Source organism: Chanos chanos, chromosome 1 (genome assembly GCF_902362185.1).
Source record: "Chanos chanos chromosome 1, fChaCha1.1, whole genome shotgun sequence".
NCBI lineage: Eukaryota > Metazoa > Chordata > Actinopteri > Gonorynchiformes > Chanidae > Chanos > Chanos chanos.
In genome coordinates this window covers 7,445,907-7,472,074 of record NC_044495.1, presented here as the reverse complement: position 1 = coordinate 7,472,074, position 26,168 = coordinate 7,445,907, and the positions used below count along the sequence as shown (strand labels likewise).

The 26,168-nt window shown below is 41.3% G+C and overlaps 2 protein-coding genes across 2 annotated transcripts in view; one reads left to right on the top strand and one right to left on the bottom strand.

The window, feature by feature from the left end:
* The window catches only part of mipol1 (mirror-image polydactyly 1), a 52,677-nt gene extending 37,037 nt beyond the window's left edge, over positions 1 to 15,640 (top strand). The window contains 2 exon segments of the mRNA XM_030787743.1: positions 6,195 to 6,398; positions 15,470 to 15,640. Of these exon segments, the coding sequence (XP_030643603.1) occupies positions 6,195 to 6,398; positions 15,470 to 15,536 (271 nt within the window). The 3' untranslated portion in view covers positions 15,537 to 15,640.
* Positions 15,641 to 21,885: 6,245 nt separating this feature from the next.
* On the bottom strand, positions 21,886 to 24,560 carry foxa1 (forkhead box A1). The gene is made up of 2 exons (XM_030776120.1): positions 24,393 to 24,560; positions 21,886 to 23,384 (listed from the first exon to the last, which is right to left on the bottom strand). Exons 1-2 carry the CDS (start codon positions 24,462 to 24,464, stop codon positions 22,140 to 22,142), a joined length of 1,317 nt encoding a protein of 438 aa, XP_030631980.1. The 5' UTR covers positions 24,465 to 24,560; the 3' UTR covers positions 21,886 to 22,139.
* Between the last annotated feature and the right edge of the window lie 1,608 nt (positions 24,561 to 26,168).

Below are 26,168 nucleotides of genomic sequence, written 5' to 3'. Positions count from 1 at the left end.
AAAATAACTCCAGTGAGGTGCTGGTCAGAGTGATATTGGTTTTATGACAAACTAAGACTCTTTGCACTTTTTTCATTTTCTTTCATTGTATGTTTTTTTTAATCTCTTCATGACTAAACATTCGGATACAAAACAGTTGTGACTAAAATATGTGCTTAAACAAAGACCTGTTGTGACTTATTCCCTTTTGGTTCCAGAATCTTAAACAGAACCGAGAATACTGGAACAGTTTTGAAGAGACTGTGAAGTTATGACCTTATGTAAATAACACTGTTATAGCAATCCTTTGAATGTTACCTCTCATTCACTCCCTGCACTGGAAGTTACATATACCCGTAACCACACATCATATCTATGACCCAGCCCCACCCCATCTCTCTCTCTCTCTTTCTCTCCCCCCCCCCCTCCCTCTGACAGTCAGGCGATTCCGAGTTCCCCATTTTAACTTCTTAATAAAAGATTCCGCATGGCATCTCAGATCATTACTCTACTTCTTATTAAAACCGGCAGGGAAACATGTATTGAGCCAGCTCACCAGCCCTTTCTAAAAACGGATAATAACCACTTAAAACTAGCTGTCTCATATGCATTGTTTGAGCTGGTTTGGTTGTCTCGCTAGACAAAAAAAAAAAGAAGGCACCCAAAAATAGTTGAGGACATGTTCACGATATTGCCAAGAAAATTCATTATGAAGAAGCATGACGCATGTCTGAAAGACAACCTCTGTTGACTTCAATCTCTCCTTCCTTCACTTTGTATACATGCTAGCTGGTGAGGCTCTCCACCTCATTTGTTTGAATTGGCACGGATCATTATTTTTTCAGGAGTTGGAAGTTGGAACGGCTGGGAGGACTAAGTACGGCCGTTTTGGACGCCGTTTTAAAACTGGACCGTGTTACATTTTAGTGCAGACCTGTGTTAACAAGTATCTGAATTCCCTTAAAGAAAAAAGATAGCAGAAACACAAACTTTTTTTTTTTTTAATTCGTTTCTGATTGGTGGAGGGAAGCGTGATGTTGTTTAAACACGTTTGGCTCTTGAACTAGTCGCTCTGGTTCGACGAGAGGTACATCCTGTTTCAGTTGGACCTACATCCTCCTAAAAGGATTCTCCCGTTTGTTTAATCTGCATCTCATCGGCACTCTTTAAGGTTTTTTGTTTGACTGCTGAGGAAGATCTCCTATGTTTGAGCCCGAGAGATAGGGTGGGGAGGTGGTGGAGGGAGGGGGAGTAGGGGGGGGTCTGGGATTCTCCTCAGCCTGCTCCTCCTCGAGGAAAAGGCACACATTGTATTCCCACAAACAATCTGTATTGTGTGGGGGGAGAAAAGAAGGGGGGGGGGGGCGGTCCAGTCCTGGTCCCTATCAGTGGGACGGTGAATCTGGACCTTAAGAGGGAAACCCACTAGTCCCTGCAAAGCACAGAAGATGACCAAGAGTGTGTGTGTGTGTTTGCTCAGAGGATTGCGTGGCCTGCTCCATTGTACCCCCCAGGAGAACAGACATACCCAGCCAGAAGAAAGACAGACAACAGAGCTAGTGAAGAAAGAAAGAAAGAAAGAAAGAAAGAGAGAGAGAGAGAAACAGGGAGACAGAGAAAGGGAATGAAAAAAAAAGGACAAAATGTCTGTAGGCCCTCACACCGTGTCTCACATATAGGGGCACCCTGTAGATGTAAAGAAACAAAGAGGAAATTTTACTAGGTGGGGCAAGTTGTTTTAGAATGTTGTGATTGGCTGAGGGCAGTGCACAGAGGGATAGATGGGGCTTTGTTTGAGAAAGAGAGTCACAGGACTAGGGCCAATGCTCTGGTGAAGAACACATATTAACACCCTTATCCCCAATACCACCGCGGAACTCTCCGGAGAATTCTCATTATCGCTGAGACCAATGCGGCCTGCCCGTCAACACCTTCAGCTCAATAGTCATTAGCAGATACTGCCTGGTCTCTCTCTCTCTCTCTCTCTCTCTCTCTCTCTCTCTCTCTCTCTCTCTCTCTCTCTCTCTGTGTTTCTCACCCTTTTGGAGTTGTGAGGGTATGGCATAAATGCAGATTTCTTGTACTAAAAAGGTGATGTTAAGGTAACGTCGTAAATGTTTATGAATCATTGTAAAGTACACATTTAATCTTTCCTTGAGGTACCCTACCCGGAAGTTTATTACCTATTGTGATGTTTTCCTTTGCTTCTCGAGGGTTATTCGAAGTATTCAAAACACCTCTGGATTTGACTGAAATGATCAGATAACCCTTTTTAGCTTTTCATCAAAGTGAGGTAATGATTAGCAGCAGTGACCTGATAACATACGAGATCGAGATTTGCCACTCCACTCCAACAGCCCCGTGGGGTCAGCAAACTGGGGCGTCTGAGTCGGCCTCCCTCGTCGTGCTGCGCTACCAAATACATTTTGCGGATTGTCTCCAAACCCTCTCAGCAACGCAGCTCCATTGGAAGAGCTAAAAAAAAAAAAAAAAAAATCAGGGAACTAATTCAGAAGGCTCAGCAGCGGCGCACTGAGCTCCAGCCCAGATTGGTTCCTGTCCCCGCGTCACGCGACAGCCCGTCGGGCGGAACCAGGGTTTCTTTGAGCGGAGCAAAACATAAATCGTGTGCCTGAAATTACAATTAAACCCAGAGAGTCAAGAGTTAACGTCGAGGATTCATGTTTGGTAAGAGATGTTAGAGGTCGTTGGACTTAAAGGAGCTGAAATGAAAAAGCCGGAGAATGTGGTTACGGTCATAGGTGCTTGAGCGGTTTTCGAAGGTTGTTTTGTTCTACTCTCAGGTGCTCTTGCCAGAGAGACTGAACTCTTTTGTGTTTTAGAGGAGAGGAGGGCGTGAAACCGACATGGGCGCTTATCCAGGAGCTGTAGACATCTCCACATGATTTATTGGCATCAGGAGGTGCTGACCATTGGGTGTGGTCATTGGTTGTGTCCAATATAGGTTGCCCTGGATACCTGGGAGTTGTAAGACTGATCTCTCTCTCTTTCTCTCTCCCTCTCCCTCCCCGTCTCTCTCCGACCTCTGCGTGTTTGTCGAGAGTGCTGGAGATAAGTCTCTATTAAAAGGTTATTTTACATATCCTCCCTGATAGTGCACCTCTGGCCTGGTTGAACATTAACTCTTTTCCAGAGTTCGAGGGGCAGGTTCGTTAGGACCTGGCCCCTGTGATTAGTTATCTTCTGGTTTGGGTTAATGTTTAAACGAGCTGCTCAGACCTGCTTTCTGTGGGCCGTTCTCAGAAACTAGAGCAACACGCACCCCCTCAGACGTACGCTGACACACAAACACACGCACACACAAACACACACACACAGTCACAGACAGTATATAAACAATAAAGAAGCAGACGAAGAACTAAAGGTAAACTTCAAATGAAAGCAGTGACAGTTAAACTCAGCACTGGCACACTGTGTTCAGATGTCACTGTGCTGTTGCAATGTAGTGCCATGAGTAAGTGCAAGAAAACCACGTGGACTTGAATTCCATTTAAATGGTGTTTTGTATCATTGTATTTAAGCTTTTTTTTGTTGTTTGGTGAATAAATGTAGATGGTCACAATGTCTGATACTGAGCTGTTTTGAACTTGTAACGTTTTAAATGGTCGTGGGAGAAACACGGAGGAGGTATAGAAGACGCTCGCGTTAAATTTACACGATTAAAACGTTTATATCAAACCTTCACAAAATGCTCGTTTACCAGCTCAAGTTATAAAACTTGCACTCGGGCACTCTTACGCACGCTTGCCATAGCTGCTGTCAGTCTTCCCGTTACCATAGCGTCGACCACAAGGCCACACCCTTTGGAGGTGGGCTTTGTTTGCAGTTCTCGACAGCACCGTTGAGGAAGCATCTGGTAACAGTAAACAGACCCGTACAGCAGCCGTTTTGGTATTATTTCTCTAGTCTTAATTGGTTCTCATAAAGAAGTTGTAAATGGAGTGGTTGGAATGGAGGGGGAGGAGGTGAAAGGGGGGGGGGGAGTGTAAAAGAGAGGTGTTGATGTGAGGGGGAGGAGAGGGGGGAAAAGGAAGGAGGGGTGAGATAAGATAATCCATACAGAGAGGCAATGCTCCTATGCCCTTGTTTGTCACTGTCATTGGACTTTGGTACCCAATATGTTTGCATTTAATTAAACAAAGCACACAACTTTACATCACTTCCTTGGCTATCGATATCACATCCCAATTGATTGCCCACTGCTTCAAAACGGAGAAGACATGACACAGGAGAGCCTCGCTGAAACTAATTAAAAAGGAACAGAGCGCCCGAATGAGTAATATGACTTTAAGACCGAAACACACACACACACACACACACACACTGCCACACACACACACACATGTATGCATGCAGACCAGGCCAGCCAGGGACAAAGACCTGTCACAATCAGTCTAGGTCTTTTCTGTCAGTATCGACTCACTAACCCTATAAAACCATGAGGAACATGGAGGTCAATGGCCATTGTCATTAATGTCGTCTAATAACTGAACATTATTTAAATGTATTGTTTGTCAGACACATATTGTTCCCTGGCGACATGTTTGTTTTCCTTCTTTTTTTTTTTTTTTCCCGCCTGCGTGTGATCTCACCTGCATTCAGCCTACCTGCCAAATCTATTGGTGCAATACATCATTGCGAAATGTCATTATCCCCTCTTTTATCTGAGACCGAATGGGCGTCTTTGTCGCTCTGGCCCGGTTATTAACCAGCGTTCCTATTGCGGTCATTTTTAATGAGGATAATTTTACCGTACCTTAATCTAATAGACCACAGTAGTTAATCTTTTCTAAGGTGGGATACTGAAAAACGACACTGCTGTCGGATGTACATGTTTTGGTTGGCCATATGTGCTGTAAAAAAAAAAACATGACTTATTGGTTTTAGTTTATTGGTTTTAGTCAGATGCTGAGGAGCTAAGTGTCATCTACTGAGTAGGTAAAGGGTCTTGTTTTGTTTTGGTTTGTTTTGTTTTTTTTCTTTGGGATGGTACTAACATATGATTGATCTGTGTCCAAATGGGTGAAAGGACGTTGGCAGGCATTCCCAGAGAGAGAGAGAGAGAGAGGACAAGGCAAGGGGCACTTGTGTCAGTTGGGTTGATGTTTACCGTTTTTTCTCCCCTCATTCTATCTGTTGTGGGTGGGGGGGGGGGTGTTTGTTTGTTTTTTTGTTTTTTTAACTTTACTCTTGCACCACTGTGTCTCGCATCTCATTGGAAAACACCTGTCTGCTTTTCACCTTGACAGTCTCTCTCTCTCTCTCTCTGTCTGTCTGTCTCTCTCTCGCTCTCTGTCTGTCTGTCTGTTTCTCTCTCTCTCTCTCTCTCTCTCTCTCTCGCTCTCTCTCTCTGTCTGTCTCTCCCTGTCTGTCTGTCTGTCTGTTTCTCTCTCTCTCTCTCTCTCTCTCTCTGTCTGTCTGTCTCTCTCTGTCAGTCTGTCTGTCTCTCTCTCTCTGTCAGTCTGTCTCTCTCTCTCTCTCTGTCGGTCTGTCTCTCTCTCTCTCTCTTTGTCTGTCTGTCTCTGACTCACTCTTTCTCTGTGGCTCTTTCTCGGACTCTCTCTCTCTCTCTGTCTCTGTCAGTTTTTGATGTCTGCTGGAGCATTGCTGGAAGCTAATGTATTCCACTCAATACGCTGAAGCTTTATTAGCCCCCGATATTGTCTCTTGTTCTGACTGACGTGCCGTTTGAATATTAAGCTTGTCTGTTGGCACAGACTGTTGATATAGAGTAACATTTGGCACCTTCAGGTAAACTGGTGGCGTGCTCTCACTGTCAAGGTCAAGTTTTATGTTTGTGTAAGAAATTTGGCCATCAGCGATTTCTCCCCTCCCTCCCCCCTTTCTCTTTCCCTCTCTTTCCCTCTCTCTCGCGCTGAGAGATATCCGTCAACGTTTTTAAAACTCAACTTTTCCTGTAACACACCTTTCGAGTAAACTTCTTTAAGCACCACCACACCACAATGTCTGTTGTGTTGTTTTGTGTAATTATGCATTCACATATCCATCCCCCTATGGATATGCTCCGTGGATAGACTGCTACTGCTTGAAGCGAAACATTTCTGATTGTCTTTTATTTTCAGCAGTGCTAATTAGTAAATAGTACTGTTTACTTCAGTCTTTTTTGTTAACTGTGCTGTTGGTGTGACCTTCATGTGGTTCGCCTCACTCTCTCTGTCTGTTTCCCTCCACAGTCAGCGACAGCAGCGGGGCCCGAGCGAGGAGGTCATTCATGAGGAGCAAGCAAGCTCTCCAACGTTGGCAAAAGGAGGCGCGGACACCCAGAACCAGGCTCTCCTGGCCAAACTCCAGGCCCTGACCTCCGAACACCAGAACACTCAGGCCCAGCTCCGACTCGCTCAGGATGCAGAGAGGGAAGCCAACGAAAAAGTGCACAAGTGAGTACTGCCTTTTTTTATTATTATTATTATTATTATTACTGTTATAGCAGACTAACACGCCCAGGGAAGAAATGGTGAGAGAATGCTGGGTTCTTGTTTGCTCTTCTACCTTGTTAGCTTTATGGTCAGCTGACAGGAGATGGAAAAATCTTGATTTTTGGGGGGGTTTTTTTGTTTTTTTGAGTTTTTTCTCCCCTTCAGCACAGAGTTTTGAAATTCGACTGTAGCCTCAGTGTTCTAGTGGTGACAGTCATTAATAACAACTCTGACTGTCATAAACACATAGGGATGTGCACACAACACGCACAGAATAGTTTGTTTTCTGGTATGACAGACACATACGGGTTGCCATTAACACTCACATACCCCCCCCTCAATGCTTCAACCCCTCCCAGTGCCAAACTCCCAGAACTGCCCCGTTACTGGTCTCCATGCTGACCACTGGCTGTCTGGGAGACCTTCCCAGAGCTCATCTCTCTCTCTCTCTCTCTCTCTCTCTCTCGCTCTCCCTCTCTCCCTCTCTCCCTCTCTCTCTCTCTCGCTCTCTTTCTTTCTCTCCCTCTCTCACTCTCTCTCGTCTCAACACACTCCCACAGTCACAGAGGGGGCTCCCCAGGCAGAGCAAACAGAGCTCTCCCAGCAGATCTGTTTGCACGCTGAATTAACAGAGGGGGTGAGGGGGGGGGGGATCCAGAGAAGAGTCTAGGGGTGCACTGAGAAACCTCTCACTAACATCAGCTCAGGGAAAAACTTCCAAAAAACAAAAAAGAAAAGAAAAGGAACTTTAGTATTGTATTTAAATGAGCTATACTGAAACATGTCAATTTGCCTTCAGAAGTTGAGAAGATCGGTCAGGTTTTCCTCTCGGACGTGAGGAATGGATCTCACACTTGGTTCATTTTTTCTCTGTGATATAGACACATGCTCCTATTCACAAGTGCACACTGTTGCAAAGACGCCTGGACTGCTTATTTAGGCTGCGCCAGTTAGATACTGACTTAATACTTGTGATTAAGCAGCAGTTGGATTGACAGATGTGGATTATAAATGATAACACATTGAGACTGAATAGTCGCCATGTTGAGTTTATGTTTCTGAAGGCGGAACAGTTACATATATGTGTGTTTTCTTTTCCTGTTATTCCTTTCTCAGAGTTTGGAAGGTGAGGGTTGTGCCTGTGTGTGCCTGCGTGCCTGTGTGCATGCACGTGCGCGCTTGTGTGTGTGTGTGTGTGTGTGTGTGTTTGTTTCTGTGTCTGTGTGTGCGTGCGTGGGTGTGTGTGTGTGTTTGTGTTCGTGCGTGCGTAGGGGTGCGCGCGCGCGCGCGTGTGTGTGTGTGTACGTGCAGTAGTGTGTGTGGGTTTGTTTGCATTAACACAGTGATTCAGAGGCCTGACGGAGCGCTGAGCGCTGTAGAATATTCAGTTTAGGGGGGAATGAGATTTACTGCTGTCTTCTGACACCTCAGTAATGACAGGACCGATGAGGAGTCAGTCTATCTCACCTCTGCACACTGACCCAGACTGCTCGTGACCAAAAAAAAAAAAACAACAACAACAAAAAAAAAACCCTTCAGCTGTTTTGTCATCGCAAAGCAGTGGAAACTTCGGTTTCTGAGAACCGTTACACTTTTTTTTTTTCTTTTTTCTTTTAATCGTCTTGATACAAAGCCAAGCACAAGTCCTCTAACTCCATCCATCTCTGATCCAGTGTAACTGCCATCCATGCATTTGGCTGAGATCTTCTTTTCTCACAGTTTTGCCTGGGAAGGGGCCTAACAGGGTTTTTTTTTGGGGGGGGGGGGGGGTGTCCAAGGGGGGAGCTGGGAGGAGTAGTGTAGTGTGGATGATGGTGAGTTTGGTTTGGTTTGCGTGTGTGTGTGTGTGTGTGTGTGTGTGTGTATGTGTATGTGTACTGGGGGGGGTGGCAGCAGCAGTAGTAAGAAACGGGGCAAGGTCGGCGAGGGGATCAGAACCGCTCACACCTGACCGCTAGCTGACACTCCGCTGGGCTGCCCCGGTCAGCGGGTCCCCGGTGGTGGGGGGGGGGGGGGGGGGGGGGGGCCTGTGAGGGCTCTGGATAGGGTCTGTGACGCAGACCACGTCGCACGGCGGTGAGAAGAATGCAGGGGTGAGACCAGCGCCTCTGCGGCCCCACAGCAGGGCACCCTGGGATGAGGAAGCGGAGTGGCAGCCCAGAATGTTGCACCTGAGTGCCAGGCCCACAGCTCCCATTGATGGAAGAGCTGAGCAGAATGTCTAATGACCGGCTGAATCAAACTTGGCCATGAGAACCGTACAAAGGCCCTTTTCATTGGCAGGGGCAGCTTACAAATGAGCCGCGGCTGCGGTTACTGCTGCTCCCTCTGTCTCTCTCTCCTTCTCTCTCTCTCCCTCTCCGTCTCTCTCTCTCTCTCCCTCTCTCTCTCTCTCTCCCTCTCTGTCTCTCTCTCTCTCTCTCTCTCTCTCGTATCACACCTCGCTCTCTGTGGCACTCGTGACGGGGTTTTTTGGCACGGTCTGCCACTGTTAGCACTTACCCTCCACACAGACATTGTTCTGACAGTTTTCGGCTGCCCACAGCACAGACGATCAGCTGGAGGGAGCCAGACAAGCCATTCCATCTATTTTTCTCATCTAGCGCTTTTCACTCGTGTTGCTTTTTTTTTCTTCCTGGTAGTTCATTTTAGAGCATATTTAAGGAGTGTCCTCTTATGTCATTTTAGGGTTGAACTGTATCTAGAAACACAAAGAGAGAGTGGAGTGGAGCTGCAGAGCGTTGAGACGCTGATGTTTTCCAGCGCTGTAGAAAATGAGCGGTTGTTTGGAATTTATGCGAGGTTGCTGTTTGCTTTGTCTTATTCTAGCTGTAATTGTTGGTTTTGCGACTCTGTGAATTCTTAATCAGGATTTGTGTTGTTGCTGGCTCTTTCACGCCGTGTATGTTTGGGTTTTACTGGCCACCCTCTGTAAACAGCCATGTCCAAATCCAGCCCCACTGCATACCTTGGGCATCACACAGCACAATCCAGGACCTGCTAATTGTGCAAACATGACAAAGAGGCTAATGAATATATTTATCGCTCAAAAAAAAAAATTTACATATATATATATATACACACACACACACACACACACACACATACATATATATACACATACATATACATACACACACACACACACACACACACACACACACACACACACACACACATATATATATATATATATATATATATATATATATATATATATATATATATGAGTGTATGTGGTGTATGTGTGTGTGTTTATGTGTGGGGGAGAGGGAAAAATGGGTAGTGTGAGTAACCTGTGTGGTGTGTTTGTATGTGTTTCTGTTTTAGTGTCAGTGTTTACTTGTGTGCGCACGAGTGTGTGTGTGTGTGTGCGCGCGCGTGTGTTTGCAAGGCCGGCACGTTTAGCCGCGGTGACCTCTCTTAAATATTAGTTCGCCTTTTTTTCTTCTTCTCTTTCTCTCCACTGCTTACCCACTGATTTTCTGGTCTCTCTTTGGCTGATGTTACACCTTCTTTAGCAGCACTCAGCCGCACTGTGTGTGTGTGTGTGTGTGTGTGTGTGTGTGTGTGTGTGAATACCCAGACTCAGGGCAATACATATGGCCAGGCTGACTCACACAAATCTCCCTGCACAGAGAAACAGGTGGAGACCACTAAGGAAACAGCTCTGGAGTCAGACCACTCCCATATGCTGTCTGATAAAGCCACAAAAACTGCATGCAAAGATGCTCATTCACACACACACACACACACACACGCACAGAGCCTGCGACAGACACCAGAAGGGCTGTAAACAGTTTTTTTTTTCACAATTTCACTGTTGTTTGGGTCATTTTCAGCGTTGATAAAAGTTCTGTTTTAAGCAGCTCTGTTGTCATTAACCTTTAATACATAGCAATATGAAATTTGACAGTGCTAATGGACACTGGCTGTTCTTTTCTTTAACAATGTCCTGTTTCATCACATAATTGGGGTTTTTAAAGCATCTCCATACATCATAACCCAATATAATGAAAACATATGAATATCTACCATCTTGTTCTTCTTAATCGTCACATTGAAAAATGATTCTAATTCGAAATAAATTAAGAAAAATGGGGTTGAGGAAACATATGTGTAATTCATAGCATGGAGTATTTTTTTGTGACCTGTTGGACTTTCATCTTGAGACTGTGAATTCTGGAAGAGGGCAGATTTTGACCAGCTGTGCTTTTCTGCCGGAGAATATTTTGTTTTAGAAGAATACACAAACAAAAGACTGAAACCTGGACAAGAAAAAAAAAGGGATTCCACAATACAGAACACAGTCCTGTCCTGAGAAAATAAAATACAGAACACAGTCCAGTCCTGAGAATGTAAAATACAGAACACAGTCCAGTCCTGAGAAAATAAAATACAGAACACAGTCCAGTCCTGAGAAAATAAAATACAGAACACAGTCTAGTCCTGAGAATGTGAAATACAGAACACAGTCCAGTCCTGAGAATGTAAAATACAGATCACAGTCTAGTCCTGAGAATGTAAAATACAGAACACAGTCCAGTCCTGAGAAAATAAAATACAGAACACAGTCCAGTCCTGAGATTGTAAAATACAGAACACAGTCCAGGCTTGAGAATGTAAAATACAGAACACAGTCCAGGCTTGAGAATGTAAAATACAGAACACAGTCCAGGCTTGAGAATGTAAAATACAGAACACAGTCCAGTCCTGAGAATGTAAAATACAGAACACAGTCCAGTCCTGAGAAAATAAAATACAGAACACAGTCCAGTCCTGAGAATGTAAAATACAGAACACAGTCCAGTCCTGAGAAAATAAAATACAGAACACAGTCCAGTCCTGAGAAAATAAAATACAGAACACAGTCCAGGCTTGAGAATGTAAAATACAGAACACAGTCCAGTCCTGAGAATGTAAAATACAGAACACAGTCCAGTCCTGAGAATGTAAAATACAGAACACAGTCCAGTCCTGAGAATGTGAAATACAGAACACAGTCTAGTCCTGAGAATGTGAAATACAGAACACAGTCCAGTCCTGAGAAAATAAAATACAGAACACAGTCCAGTCCTGAGAATGTAAAATACAGAACACAGTCTAGTCCTGAGAAAATAAAATACAGAACACAGTCTAGTCCTGAGAATGTAAAATACAGAACACAGTCTAGTCCTGAGAATGTGAAATACAGAACACAGTCCAGTCCTGAGAAAATAAAATACAGAACACAGTCCAGTCCTGAGAAAATAAAATACAGAACACAGTCCAGTCCTGAGAATGTAAAATACAGAACACAGTCTAGTCCTGAGAAAATAAAATACAGAACACAGTCTAATCCTGAGAATGTAAAATACAGAACACAGTCCAGTCCTGAGAATGTAAAATACAGAACACAGTCCAGTCCTGAGAATGTAAAATACAGAACACAGTCCAGTCCTGACAATGTAAAATACAGAACACAGTCTAGTCCTGAGAATGTAAAATACAGAAGACAGTCCAGTCCTGACAATGTAAAATACAGAACACAGTCCAGTCCTGACAATGTAAAATACAGAACACAGTCTAGTCCTGAGAATGTAAAATACAGAACACAGTCCAGTCCTGACAATGTAAAATACAGAACACAGTCCAGTCCTGAGAATGTAAAATACAGAACACAGTCCAGTCCTGAGAAAATAAAATACAGAACACAGTCTAATCCTGAGAATGTAAAATACAGAACACAGTCCAGTCCTGAGAATGTAAAATACAGAACACAGTCCAGTCCTGAGAATGTAAAATACAGAACACAGTCCAGTCCTGACAATGTAAAATACAGAACACAGTCTAGTCCTGAGAATGTAAAATACAGAAGACAGTCCAGTCCTGACAATGTAAAATACAGAACACAGTCCAGTCCTGACAATGTAAAATACAGAACACAGTCCAGTCCTGAGAATGTAAAATACAGAACACAGTCCAGTCCTGAGAATGTAAAATACAGAACACAGTCCAGTCCTGAGAATGTAAAATACAGAACACAGTCCAGTCCTGACAATGTAAAATACAGAACACAGTCTAATCCTGAGAATGTAAAATACAGAACACAGTCCAGTCCTGAGAATGTAAAATACAGAACACAGTCCAGTCCTGAGAATGTAAAATACAGAACACAGTCCAGTCCTGACAATGTAAAATACAGAACACAGTCTAATCCTGAGAATGTAAAATACAGAACACAGTCTAATCCTGAGAATGTAAAATACAGAACACAGTCCAGTCCTGAGAAAATAAAATACAGAACACAGTCCAGTCCTGACAATGTAAAATACAGAACACAGTCCAGTCCTGAGAATGTAAAATACAGAACACAGTCCAGTCCTGAGAATGTAAAATACAGAACACAGTCCAGTCCTGACAATGTAAAATACAGAACACAGTCCAGTCCTGACAATGTAAAATACAGAACACAGTCTAGTCCTGAGAATGTAAAATACAGAAGACAGTCCAGTCCTGACAATGTAAAATACAGAACACAGTCCAGTCCTGACAATGTAAAATACAGAACACAGTCTAGTCCTGAGAATGTAAAATACAGAACACAGTCCAGTCCTGACAATGTAAAATACAGAACACAGTCCAGTCCTGAGAATGTAAAATACAGAACACAGTCCAGTCCTGACAATGTAAAATACAGAACACAGTCTAGTCCTGAGAATGTAAAATACAGAAGACAGTCCAGTCCTGAGAAAATAAAATACAGAACACAGTCCAGTCCTGACAATGTAAAATACAGAACACAGTCCAGTCCTGAGAATGTAAAATACAGAACACAGTCCAGTCCTGACAATGTAAAATACAGAACACAGTCTAGTCCTGAGAATGTAAAATACAGAACACAGTCCAGTCCTGACAATGTAAAATACAGAACACAGTCCAGTCCTGACAATGTAAAATACAGAACACAGTCCAGTCCTGACAATGTAAAATACAGAACACAGTCTAGTCCTGAGAATGTAAAATACAGAACACAGTCCAGTCCTGACAATGTAAAATACAGAACACAGTCCAGTCCTGAGAAAATAAAATACAGAACACAGTCCAGTCCTGAGAATGTAAAATACAGAACACAGTCTAGTCCTGAGAATGTAAAATACAGAACACAGTCCAGTCCTGAGAATGTAAAATACAGAACACAGTCCAGTCCTGACAATGTAAAATACAGAACACAGTCCAGTCCTGAGAATGTAAAATACAGAACACAGTCCAGTCCTGAGAAAATAAAATACAGAACACAGTCCAGTCCTGAGAATGTAAAATACAGAACACAGTCCAGTCCTGAGAATGTAAAATACAGAACACAGTCCAGTCCTGAGAATGTAAAATACAGAACATGGTCTAGTCCTGAGAAAATAAAATACAGAACACAGTCTAGTCCTGAGAATGTAAAATACAGAACACAGTCCAGTCCTGAGAAAATAAAATACAGAACACAGTCCAGTCCTGAGAATGTAAAATACAGAACACAGTCTAATCCTGAGAATGTAAAATACAGAACACAGTCTAGTCCTGAGAATGTAAAATACAGAACACAGTCTAATCCTGAGAATGTAAAATACAGAACACAGTCTAGTCCTGAGAATGTAAAATACAGAACACAGTCCAGTCCTGAGAAAATAAAATACAGAACACAGTCCAGTCCTGAGAAAATAAAATACAGAACACAGTCCAGTCCTGAGAATGTAAAATACAGAACACAGTCCAGTCCTGAGAAAATAAAATACAGAACACAGTCCAGTCCTGAGAAAATAAAATACAGAACACAGTCCAGTCCTGAGAATGTAAAATACAGAACACAGTCCAGTCCTGAGAAAATAAAATACAGAACACAGTCCAGTCCTGAGAATGTAAAATACAGAACACAGTCCAGTCCTGAGAATGTAAAATACAGAACACAGTCCAGTCCTGAGAATGTAAAATACAGAACACAGTCCAGTCCTGAGAATGTGAAATACAGAACACAGTCTAATCCTGAGAATGTAAAATACAGATCACAGTCCAGTCCTGAGAATGTAAATGAGATGGTGTAATAAATATATATATTTTCACACAACTGTGCAGTCTGAGTACTGAAGAAATGATATTCCTGGGTGTTGTACAAATGGTTGACATATCTCTAAAAACACATTTTGTAATTATGATCACCTTTTGGAAATGTTGCAGTCATAGTCATAATTTTCCACTTGTTTTCGAAAACCGCTTTCTGCTTCGTGAAGACAGCTCTGCTTTAAAATCCACTCCTCTTATGAAATTTTGACATTTATTGTAATATGTCAGTTTAGTGTAGAATAGGGTGCTATTTTAAAAATAAAATCACCAAAAAGGTGAGTCGTGTAGTTCATATGAATGAGACTATAAAGATATTAACACTTACATATCGTTATTATTGTTAGTAGTAGTAGTAATAGTAGTAGTAGTAGTGTTATTAATATTATTATACATTACATTTTTGCCGCTGTACTCTGTACACTCTGTCATTTTGAGTGTAAATGTTTCTTTTCCTTCGTCTTGTTTTTTGTAGACATTAGATTGTCTGTAAGAAAAGACATTCCTTCCCCCTCTCTTCCTTCTCTGGCCCTTTTCACCAAAAACAAAAAAAAAAAAACACACACACACACACATTCTGCCTGTCTCATCACTTGACCATGTCACAGACCTCATTCTCCGCTCTGCACCCTTACGAAGAACACACGTTTTCACCCTGCCCCTCTCCACATGACACAAAACACAACACTCTGTTTAACCTGGAAAAGGAAAAAAAAAAAAAGGAGTGGATATTTTAAGGGTTTGAACATCAGGTTTAGAATGGATGGTGTCTCGCCCACTTTAAGACATGTCTACATCCTCAGTCTGCCTACAAATGTGCCCCTGTGGCCCGTCAGAATGCCAGCATTCTTTCTCGCTCTCTCACTCTTTTTCCCTTCCTCCCTCTTTCCCTCTCTCTTTCTCTTGCTCTCTCTCTCTCTCTCTCTCTCTCTGGCTCTCCTCAGGTTGGAGCGACTGGTGGAGGTCCTGAGGAAGAAGGTGGGCACGGGTAGCGTCCGGACGGTAATTTGACTGACTGAGCGATCCAACCAAACGGACACATCTGGTGACCAGGCTGGAGCGTTTAACACTGAACAAACAGCCCGGATCCTGAACTGGGCAAACAGTTGTTAGAAGTGCTGCACTCAAAGCCTCATTCCAAACCCCGGGCTCAAAAAACCGACTCGTAAATGTTTAACCAGTCGCTCGACGCTCCCGCCAGCTCTATATCTTAAATTCCTTCCTCTGACGAAATCACTGTCTGTAATTTGATTTTCTTTATTGAGTTTTATCAGCAACGATGGTGTTGATGTGTTTGTCTGATGAGACAAGGAAAAGTATTCTGTACACTATCATTTGAATGATCACACTCGCGTTGTGTGATAGTAGTGCTTTGAGACGCTCTGACCAGAATCACCGTAGATAAAAGTGGCTCTTGAAACAACATCAAATGATTTGCAGATCAAATGACCATAGTCATTGGATATTTACTGAGTCCTGGGCTGGACCAGTGAACCTCAATTATTGTGTTGTCATTCAGCTTTTATGTTTAGATTAACTATCTCACAGAGATCTCACACAAGCTGAAAGACAGAACTGGCTCCTAATGTAAAAATGGTCTTCAGTCAGTATTCACTGATGTTGGGTAATAATTAAGTCAGTTTATCAATGTTCTTAAATAATATTTCACGAAGTTCTGTGTATTTTCATAAATCAGCGAGTCAGTCAATTGAACACATGTATTTGAAGATGAGAGCATTTTGAAATTAAACCAACATGTATTTTCACTCTTATGTTTACATGAAATTTTCTATACTTGGTGCTGAATAAAACCTAATGAAACAGCTTAATGTTTTATCAGTAATCACACTCTTTGTAACTGTCTTCACTTGAGTAGAATTTCACATAGAATATAGAGTAGAAACTGACATTTCATTTCACTTGTTCAACTGACATCTCACTATGGGAAGATATTGACATCTAACTGGAGACAGCCATGTCTGTGTGACTGCCTCTATTTATCTGAGGTACGGTTCTTAAAATGTGCCTGTTTGGAAAGTATTTTGGAGGGGAGAATTTTGTTTAAAACTTCTAATATTAGCTGGGTAAAATCTGTTCGATACATTTGCCTCAATTACACAATACTTAGGCTATTTGATTATGTTCTTAGCCACTCGGGAAAGGTCTACCTGTTTTTAGAAGTCTTAGAAGACTTTTGAGCCATATTCTGAGCTCCCTTACTGCTGTCTCGCTGGATGAATTTATTTATTAATATTATACTACGCCGGTATAATTGTTTATGTACAAAATTAGGTTTCGGAATACGTAATCACCGTCTGATTAATTATTGCCATCAGTCAAATGATCAGTTCATATGGTAATATGCTTCTCGCTCGAGCACAGTTCACAAGTTCTGATTCGACTGTTGTACATCAAAATTCATGCACTTTGAATTGCGATGGCTTTTTTTTTTTTTTTGACTTTATTACATTTTAGCCAGATTTGACGTGCGCTTTTTTTTTTCTTAGAAGCCTTCTCCCCACGCACTCCTCTTTTCTGCCGCTTTGCATGCTGATAATTTACAAACATAAGAAGGCCAAAGAGATCAGACGACCTTTACTGAAGACTATATATACCAAACAATTATATTCGCATCGTTTACGTTTCCTTTTCTCATATTGATGGCTTTGACCCTCCTGAGTCCTGTCTTCCTCGCTCCAGTGTCCTTCGCTCGAGCAGGGTAGTATAGTGACTCGTGTTTCTGAACGTAATCGATTATGTACTCAGAAATATGTTAGATGCACCGTTGCAGTAGGTCACTGAATAAAGAAAGGAGGAGCTGTTTAGGTGGGCTGTGGTACCGAGATCCCCTCCCCGTGAAATAATGCTCAACACTATATGACTGGCTTGTCGATTTCACCTTCCTTTGGTATCCGTAGAGATCGCGCAGATTACGTGCTCCCACATTGCACCGCGCAAAGCGAATCTGATCTCCTCTGGTCTTTGAAATAAAAGTAAAGTAACTTTGTTCAGTTTTATGTGGAACAAGATTTAATGTTTCAAACCAATGCTATTGCAAAAAAACCCTGATTTGATTTCTTTTGTGTTGAGTGGCCATGGTCTGTGCGTGCAATCGCGTAGCCGAAGTTTGTGGATTTTTTCTCTTTTTTTTTTTTTGCCCCTGAAAAGGACATCACTACCCCAACGTGTCTAGGAGGCTCTCGTCTAAATTCAGTGGGGCACTAAAACCTAGGAGATCCAGTCCTGGTTATCCGTTTTTGAAACTGCTCGCACGATGACAAGACTACAAAACAACTTTTTATACGCTTTAATTAAAAACGTGTTTCTGCAGCCCAGTGTTGAATGACCCTCAGAGAAAAGCGTGTCTGATCCTGTTGCTATAACGACACCAAATATTTCAAGCCGTCCCCTTCATTTTGTCTTTGCCCCCATTTTTTCCATCAAACATTTTCCTTAGGCAACGATCAAATACTTTTTAAAACAGTTTTAAAACAATTACTGGTCCGAAAACGTTCCTTGCGATCAACAGAAATTATGTGTTAAAAACTATTGCAAATTTTGCTTCAGATTAAAATATTTTCTGTTTCAAGCACTGATTGAAGTAGTAGAATTATTCTACTGCTCTCTATCCTTACATTGATGTACTAGGTTAACATATTTTTAATCTCAAAGCATTATATATTATTGATGTTACAACGTGTTAAAGCCAAAATGCCAAATCCAGTGAAGTTTAGATCGTTGTTGAACAGAAAAGATATCCGCAAGTCCCAGATTCTGAGGCGCGTTCCCGCCTTATCTTGTCTGTTTCCTTTATTTTTTTAAACAAAACAAACAAAATATATATGTGTGTATTATCGATTTGAAATACTCTTTATATTTTTTTTTTCAAGAAAGCCAAGGTAGTCAAGCTTAATTCCTCCCAAACTGTAATGTACTAAATACAGATATGAATCCTCTTAGTTCCTCCTGCTGGCTTTTTAGAAGCAATTCGGTTGCCCCATATAATGATAGAACAACAGCCCGACTGCTAATTTCTCCTCTGGCCTGTGTATTTCAGATGAATTAATGAAGACACAAAACATGGAGTACAAGGAGACGAGCGGAGAGACCACCAACCTGACATGGTCTATGCATATTAGGAGGGCACAAAGCCCTAATAAACTTCTTCCGTATCATTTTTAATGGAAAACCAGCTGCTTCTAAAGCAGATTTCGGATAGAGATCTCTCCCTCTTCTCCCTCGGCCTTTGAAAGCCCCTTTCTTTCGTGTGTGAGTCTGAAGGGGTACTGCTTTGCTCTTTTCGTTGGCCAAGCACAATTGTGTTATTGGAGATAATTAATTCAATCCCCATCAAAAGGTATTAGAAGCGCCTTGGCCCTGTAGTGGCTTTCTAAACTAAGAATGAAAAGACAGAGAAGAAAGGTCTACGGGTAGGCTTGCTGATGGCCGCTTTTGAAGTAAAGGGGCTCGAGCATTGTTGTCGAAATTTTTGTCCATAAGGCTGAAGAAAGCGCCTCGGCTTTTGATGGGGTAACGAGAAATGCCATATAAGTTGGAAAACAAGGCACTACTGAAATCTCCAAGCTGGACACTGCCCGCTGATAACATATGTTACGCATTAATAAAGGTTGGTCGATTTCGCTGAGCTGATTTGAATATGCAAGAGGCAGGAAATGAGGAACTATAATTTAACGAAATAATGATAATAATAATAATAATAATAATAATAATAATAATAATAATAATAACCAGACAGTAATTGGCTTGATTCAGTGTTTATGCGAACAGTAGTGCGGGTATCTAAAAGTTGGTGTCACCAAAAACTATGGGAGGAACTAGTGGGAAGCAACTAAAAGGGGGAAAAATTAGGTAACCCATATTTCTTTTAATCATTTCAGTCACTCAGCCAGACCAGTATGATTTAGGCATACCGTAATGTGTGAAAATATAGTGGCAACTTCATTTCAGCACCCACACTGCTATTAATTCTATTGAAACATCGTAATTACATGAGTGAAATATGGAGCGAATCTTATTTGCTTTTTCCTTCGTGGTTTCACTTTCGAAGGTGGTCTCCATACTGCTCCACAGTGAAAAGCTCTTTTTAACAGCTGTACAAACTCATAATGTGTTCAAAGTTCAAAGATTTCGCTTGAAAACAACTTCTCCGTTCCCTTTAGGTCTTTGTTTACACATAAAGTTATATATCCATTCAGTAATCTCGTTTAGGTAATTCAGGTTATGTTTTCATTTTATGGACGTGAGCAAGAACTACCACAATTTGAAAAAGGTAGCCATAAAAAATTCTAGCATTCATTAGACTATTAGCCTATACTTCAAATATAATAAAGCCAGATTTGTAGCAAATAGAACATAATCTGCAAAATATCATCAAATGACCCCATACAATCAAAATAAGTGGGCTATAACAGCTTTTCATTTCTACTTGTCTTCTACTTCTGTGTATGATTTATTGATCTTGACATAACACTGCTCGCACGCTGATTGCGTAAATCTGAAATATTTTTTTATAAACCTGTAAGAGCTGACGCGAACAAATTAGCCTCAACGGAAATGTATAATAATTATACAGTCAGTAGGTGTCTAATTTTTTTTTATTTTTTGCGCTTATTATTAGATTATGCGTCAATCAAAAGAATATGTTAATTATTTCGGAAATCATATCCATCGAACAATATATATATACATATATATATATATATATATATATATATAATCATCTACAATGATGAGACAACAAAATTATTTAGACCCTCTGCATGGTTTAAGCGCCCTTAACAGAGACAGATATCTTCCCTTTATTCATTGCAAAATCCTATTTTAGTTATTTTCTTTTTCTGCACACATTTCTTAACTAAGCAACTGTTATTTAGAATTCGTATTTTAGATGCCTCTCTACTCCCAATGCCAATAATATGGCTGTCTAGTACCCCTATGTTTAGGATTAATCGGCGAATAAATCATAATTATTCGCTTTCTGTGATTTTATCAGCGGTATAATTTCAGTGGAAAAAATGGACAAAATATGAAAGGTGTAAATAAAGAGATATAATCCGCATTACGGTGTAGTAGATATCAGATTATGGCACGGTTGTCAATAACGATTTCACGACGCTCAACTCAATTCTCCATTTTATTTACGCATCGGGGGGGAATTACACGATAATTAAACGAATTTCACGGTTAGTCAGCCAAAATGTGTGTCTACAAAACACCATGATCAAAGTAAAATCTGTTCAGGTTCATGGGCCCTTCATGTAGGTTACGGTTAACAAAAAGATGCTTTGGCCTCCCTATGATATTGTTAAAAATCCCATTTAAAATGCGATCGGATCTTTTATGACGCAGGGCTTTGAGGCTGCATTTTTGTTAGACTTGGATTTTCTCTTGGTCTTCTACCAACGAAGCGACCCGGACTGGCACTCCTGCTTGTTTGGCTTGGCGTTAGAGAAGCCTTGATTTCAAAATAAATTAAATTAAAACAAACAAATAAATAAAAATCTTTTTTTAAAGCATCGGGACCATGCCGCGGTCACTTTTTTTGCTGTAGTTTTTTTATATCAATGCCTCTCAGAAATTTTATCTAAATTCCAATAAAAAAAAATAACATAACGTTACAGTTTAACTTTAGTCTTGTCGTAAATACGTAATATACGTAAGCCCAAATGAACAATAAATCCTTCAACTTCCTCATGATAAACTGATTGCTACGGGCCTAACGGGTTTATGTAACCATCGTAGATTCGTGGACAAAATGTATATTCATAAAATATATCATCACAAATGCTTATCTCATAAATGAAACAAATGTGCACAAGGGGTGTATACTAACACATCAGGTTATAAAACATTTACTGAAAAAGTTTAAGGATATTAAAATTAAAAAAACTACCAATATGCACACGCTGTAGATATTTTGCTTTTAAAATGTCTAAATAATGATTGTAATGAGAACTTTAATATCTGAGATTAATATTTGAAATTGAACGAAAGTTCTCCTCTAGCGTAACTGGCATGCATACAAATGTGTTCAAAAGACACTGAAACCTTTTTTTCTTGATTAAGAAATACATATTTTATTTATAATGCATCTCCAAGCTTGATTAACTTATTTCAGTACAAGGTTGAGATTTGATTATTTTTTTATCTTTTTGTCAAAAAACGAGGTAAATAAAACCAAAGCAATGGGAAAAAAATGACAACAACCGTGAACATCTGTAAAAGACAGGTGCTTAGATTTCTCCTGCAACACGCGTTCCACAAGACCATATTGACCTTCATTCATGCACATTGTAACACATGGGCATATTCATGGTTGGGGGGGGGGGGGGGGGGGGGTTATACGTTTAAGGGAACACAACATTATTTTACAAGCTCAAAATCGTTTTGTTTTTTTTTTAAATACACTAGCAATGATTTATAACTGGGATATACAATCATTCATGGGAACACTTTACAATATTTTATTATACACATACACATTCGTATATTTTAAAGTAACAGTCTTTTATGCACCAAGTGCATGCAAAAAAAATAAAATAAAATAACATTTCCTTTCGGCCACTTTCGAGCTCAGAAAAAAATGAGAAGATACTAAGACGTATTGAGAACCGGTCTCGAATACACACCTTGATAGTAAGACGCCTCTATTGCTGAGGTGTCCATGCCGGTTCTTCCCGCCATGGAAGCGCTGCCGAGTGGCAGACTGGAAGACATACCTGAGCCGTAGGATGAATATTGCAAAGCTTGTTCGTAGGCTTTCAAGTCCAGTTTGTGTTGTTGCTCTGAGGAGGACATCAAATTATTGATGGAAAACGGGTGGTTGAAAGAATAATGGGGGTCTCCCTTTAGATGCAGCTGAGATTCGTGGGCCATCGAGTGCGGGGCCAAAGGAATAGAGGAGAGAGATGTGGCCGAGCCAGTCACGGGGTGGATCTGAGGGCCGCCGCTCTTTAGTTCAGAGTTGGTGGTACCGCTCCTATGATCCAAGTTATGTGGGCTTGATGACTGGTTGGTGGAAATTGAGTTCGACTCCATATGCCCGCTCTTGGTGCTGGAGGTATCGTTAGAAGGCGACCCCGACCCACCCGTTTGATCTTTCCTTCCCTCAGAGTTTTTGCTCGTTGACAACTTTTTCTCACATTTGAAGCGCTTCTGTCTGCGAAGGTAACAACCGTTCTCAAACATATTTCCAGAATCCGGGTGCAGGGTCCAGTAAGAGCCTTTACCTGGTTTATCAGGTGACCTGGAAACTTTGACGAAACAATCGTTGAAAGACAACGAATGTCTGATGGAGTTCTGCCACCTCTGTTGGTTTTGACGGTAGTAAGGGAACAGGTCCATTATCCATTGATAGATCTCGCTCAGCGTGAGCATTTTGCTCGGTGACTGCTGGATAGCCATGGTAATAAGCGATATGTAAGAATACGGGGGCTTAGCATGCGGGTAACTTCTCCTGAAAGTTTTATTGTCCCGTGCCCTGTTCAGATTAGGCTGAGCATATGTCATAGAACTCAGCGTGGGACTCATACTCGAGTAAGGGTTCAGTGCGTTCATGGAGGCTTGTTGAGCCGAAATTGCGTTCATGTTTGTGGGGCTGAGAGCAGTGCCCATGGACGACACTCCACCACCCATTCCGTTCATGGCGCCAGGAGCGCTCGGTGGCATCCCTGCCATAGTCCCGGGGCTAAGTCCAGCTCCTAGAGCAGGATTCGCGTAGGACATATTAAAAGAACTGGATGTCATATTTCCACTTGTGGACATGCCCATGTAACTGTTCATTGTGTTCATGGAACTCAGTCCTGCGTTCATAGTGCTGTTTGCCATTGGTGAATATACCTGAAATCACAATAAAAACAAAGTGTCACAGGTCTCATTCTCGCATGAAAAATTCTACATTATTTCGTTTCTTAGCAAAAAATTACGTGTGCGTAAAAAGATCAAATTGATAATTGAACTTCTTGATATTAAATGTCATTTGTTTCTCATTTAATCCGTTTCTATGAAGGAAATATTTACATTGAATAGAGTATATGCTCATGACTGTAAAAAGATGTTTAGTTTAAGTTGCCCTCAAAAGCAGTTCGAAATGTGTAAAGTGTAATATTTCAAGGATAATTTCAATCTTTGGATTCAAACGATGTGCAGTACTGGCCAGTGAAATAAAACCCCATCTTTCCACGTTTGGTCCAGATAAATTATGGGCTGTCTATTTTTCTGTTCGTTGTTATGCAAAAACTCTTGTGAAACTATACCGCTGTTGACATGACGGGAGTTTCTTAAAGCTCTCCCTGATATTAATCATTTCAAAACTATGTCAAGCGTCATTAAAGCATTATTTTCAAATCCATTAGTATATCGGATAGATAGACCTGTCATATTTGACCCGATGGACAGAAAATGAATTTATACAGGACCCAGCAAGGCGTAAAGCACATGGCGAAGGGTCCTTAACTCTTACATGTAAATCTGAAAAGTACTAATGCTTTATTTTAAAATGATAAAACATTAAGCAGTTGAATAATTCTCCATAATCTTGAGTCACCGCTAAAAACAAGCTCATTCTCTGTCTACCGACCAGTCACTCCACATAGGACGGGATCACTGCTGCCACCAAGCGGGTATGATATCAAGTTGGCTTTTATTCTGATTGTGCTCAATTGAAAAAATATTTTCCTATATCTATACTACTGAGACAAGATACTATAGCATATGAGGCTTGGTTGTTCAAAGTTTCACGTTTTTACCACGACACTTTTACCACGATTTTTGCAGGTAGTCTCCTCTCACTTTTCTGGTAACAACAATGTGCCTTGACAAAAAAAAAAGACTACATTTGACACTAACCTCTTGTGCATCATTGTAATAGCTGCTCCAGTCGGGAGTTTCGTGGCCCTCCATTTTAACTGCACTGAGCATTATGGTGGATATCCACAAATCGTCAACATGCAAGTTCTCAGACTCAAGTTTTGCGAATGCGTCCGAGCAAATGTGTGCGTAGTCACCGGAGGGGATGTTGCGCGACGGCTTGAGCAAAGTGAGGAAATGTTAGAGGCACAGTGACTTGAGAGCAGTATAGATCTTCCCACAGTCGTTACGTAGGGAAACGGTACAGCCCACTTCCAGCACTACAGCAACACCTACATCCTCATTGGTTTTGGATAGCTTATGTCCCGTTCTGTTTCTGCCGCCCTCACCAAAGCATGGTGAAAGACAGCACGCATGCAGTCTGAACATAACTGAATCAAGTGGAAAACAGTCATCATGACTGACAGTCGCTTCACTTTTCCATAAGTCAAACATGTTCATTTACAGGAAAATTTAAAATAACTGATTTTAAACAATATATATCGCCGAGTATTTCCATACAGTTATCACGTAAAAACACATATTAGAAGTACACACCACGACCCCACATAGTTAGTTTTGCTGTGTGTCACACAAAAGCCTTTGTCAAAATCCATGTGCCTTCCGCTACAAGGCATTGCGACAACAAGTTTATGACACAAAAGAACTTTAAAATACCCACCCTACCTGTCCCACCCTGTGCCCACATCTGAACACAGAATCGCATTTCCTGTAAACCTGTTAATGAACGAACAACATCGATGATTATCCACTTACAACGGATTATCGCCGAATGATCTCTAACACCATTAAAGCGTAAATCGATTAGCACGGCATGCCATGAAACGGCTCTTTGAGCTGAGATCTTTCAACCGTTGTTCTATCCACTGGCGGGGAAAAGTGGGTGTGGAAGGTACATGAGACTTTTAGACTCACCTTGAGGGTCTCAGACTCAGTTTAGGCAAATGACTGAAACAATAATATTTGCTTTGATTGTCCTGTTTGACGTTCCTTTCATCAAATTTCGATACACCATATTTTAATTCATAAGAATTGCTCAGGGGCTGTCCACCTGGACTAAAACTGCAGTGGCCCAAACGAATGGTTGCTAAGGTACGTTTTCTACGTTCATGTAGAAAAAGTTACGCTACTGCCCCCATCATTTTAACACGTCCCTACAACTTCATACCGATTAAGAGTAAAGTTTGATGAATCATTCCCCGTAATTGGCTTTATCCACAGAAAATAAACACCATGCGATAACAATCGAATATGCTAAAAAAAAAAAAAAAAAAGAACACAATTAAATCTAAAATAAAAGAATATATATATTCACTGATGTTAGGATTACCTAGTGGATGACAAATTGAACAGCAAGCTGAAAACGCAGCCGATGTGACGTAGCCAATGCCACACTAAGTTTTAAACAGGGAACACTTTACATGACGGAATTGTCAAAATTAAAAGTGCGTTTCCAATGAATGATTGGCTACAAGTGTATAGCTTTTGCCCTTGGAGAAAACAGCAATTGTACTAAACACATTCGTATATTTTCCTTTGCGCATAGACTGCGTGTATTATAGTTTAGATTCACTCTTGTTAAAAATTATCAGTGACGTAGGCTGCTCTAATATTCCGTAAATTCCTAAAACTGTTTATGAGCCTTCAGCTATGGCTGCAAGCGGCTTCTCAGTTGTCTGGAGTGGTTGCTAGGAGATATCGGGCAGCTTACTGCTGCTATGTTAATGTGCGACGAGAAAGTTCGCAGAAGTTAGG

Coding starts and splice junctions, on each gene's coding strand:
- foxa1 (XM_030776120.1), bottom strand. CDS start 24,464: ATGCTCAGTGCAGTTAAAATGGAGGGCCACGAAACTCCCGACTGGAGC. Junction 23,385..24,392: donor ATTACAATGATGCACAAGAG/GTTAGTGTCAAA, acceptor TTGTGATTTCAG/GTATATTCACCAATGGCAAA.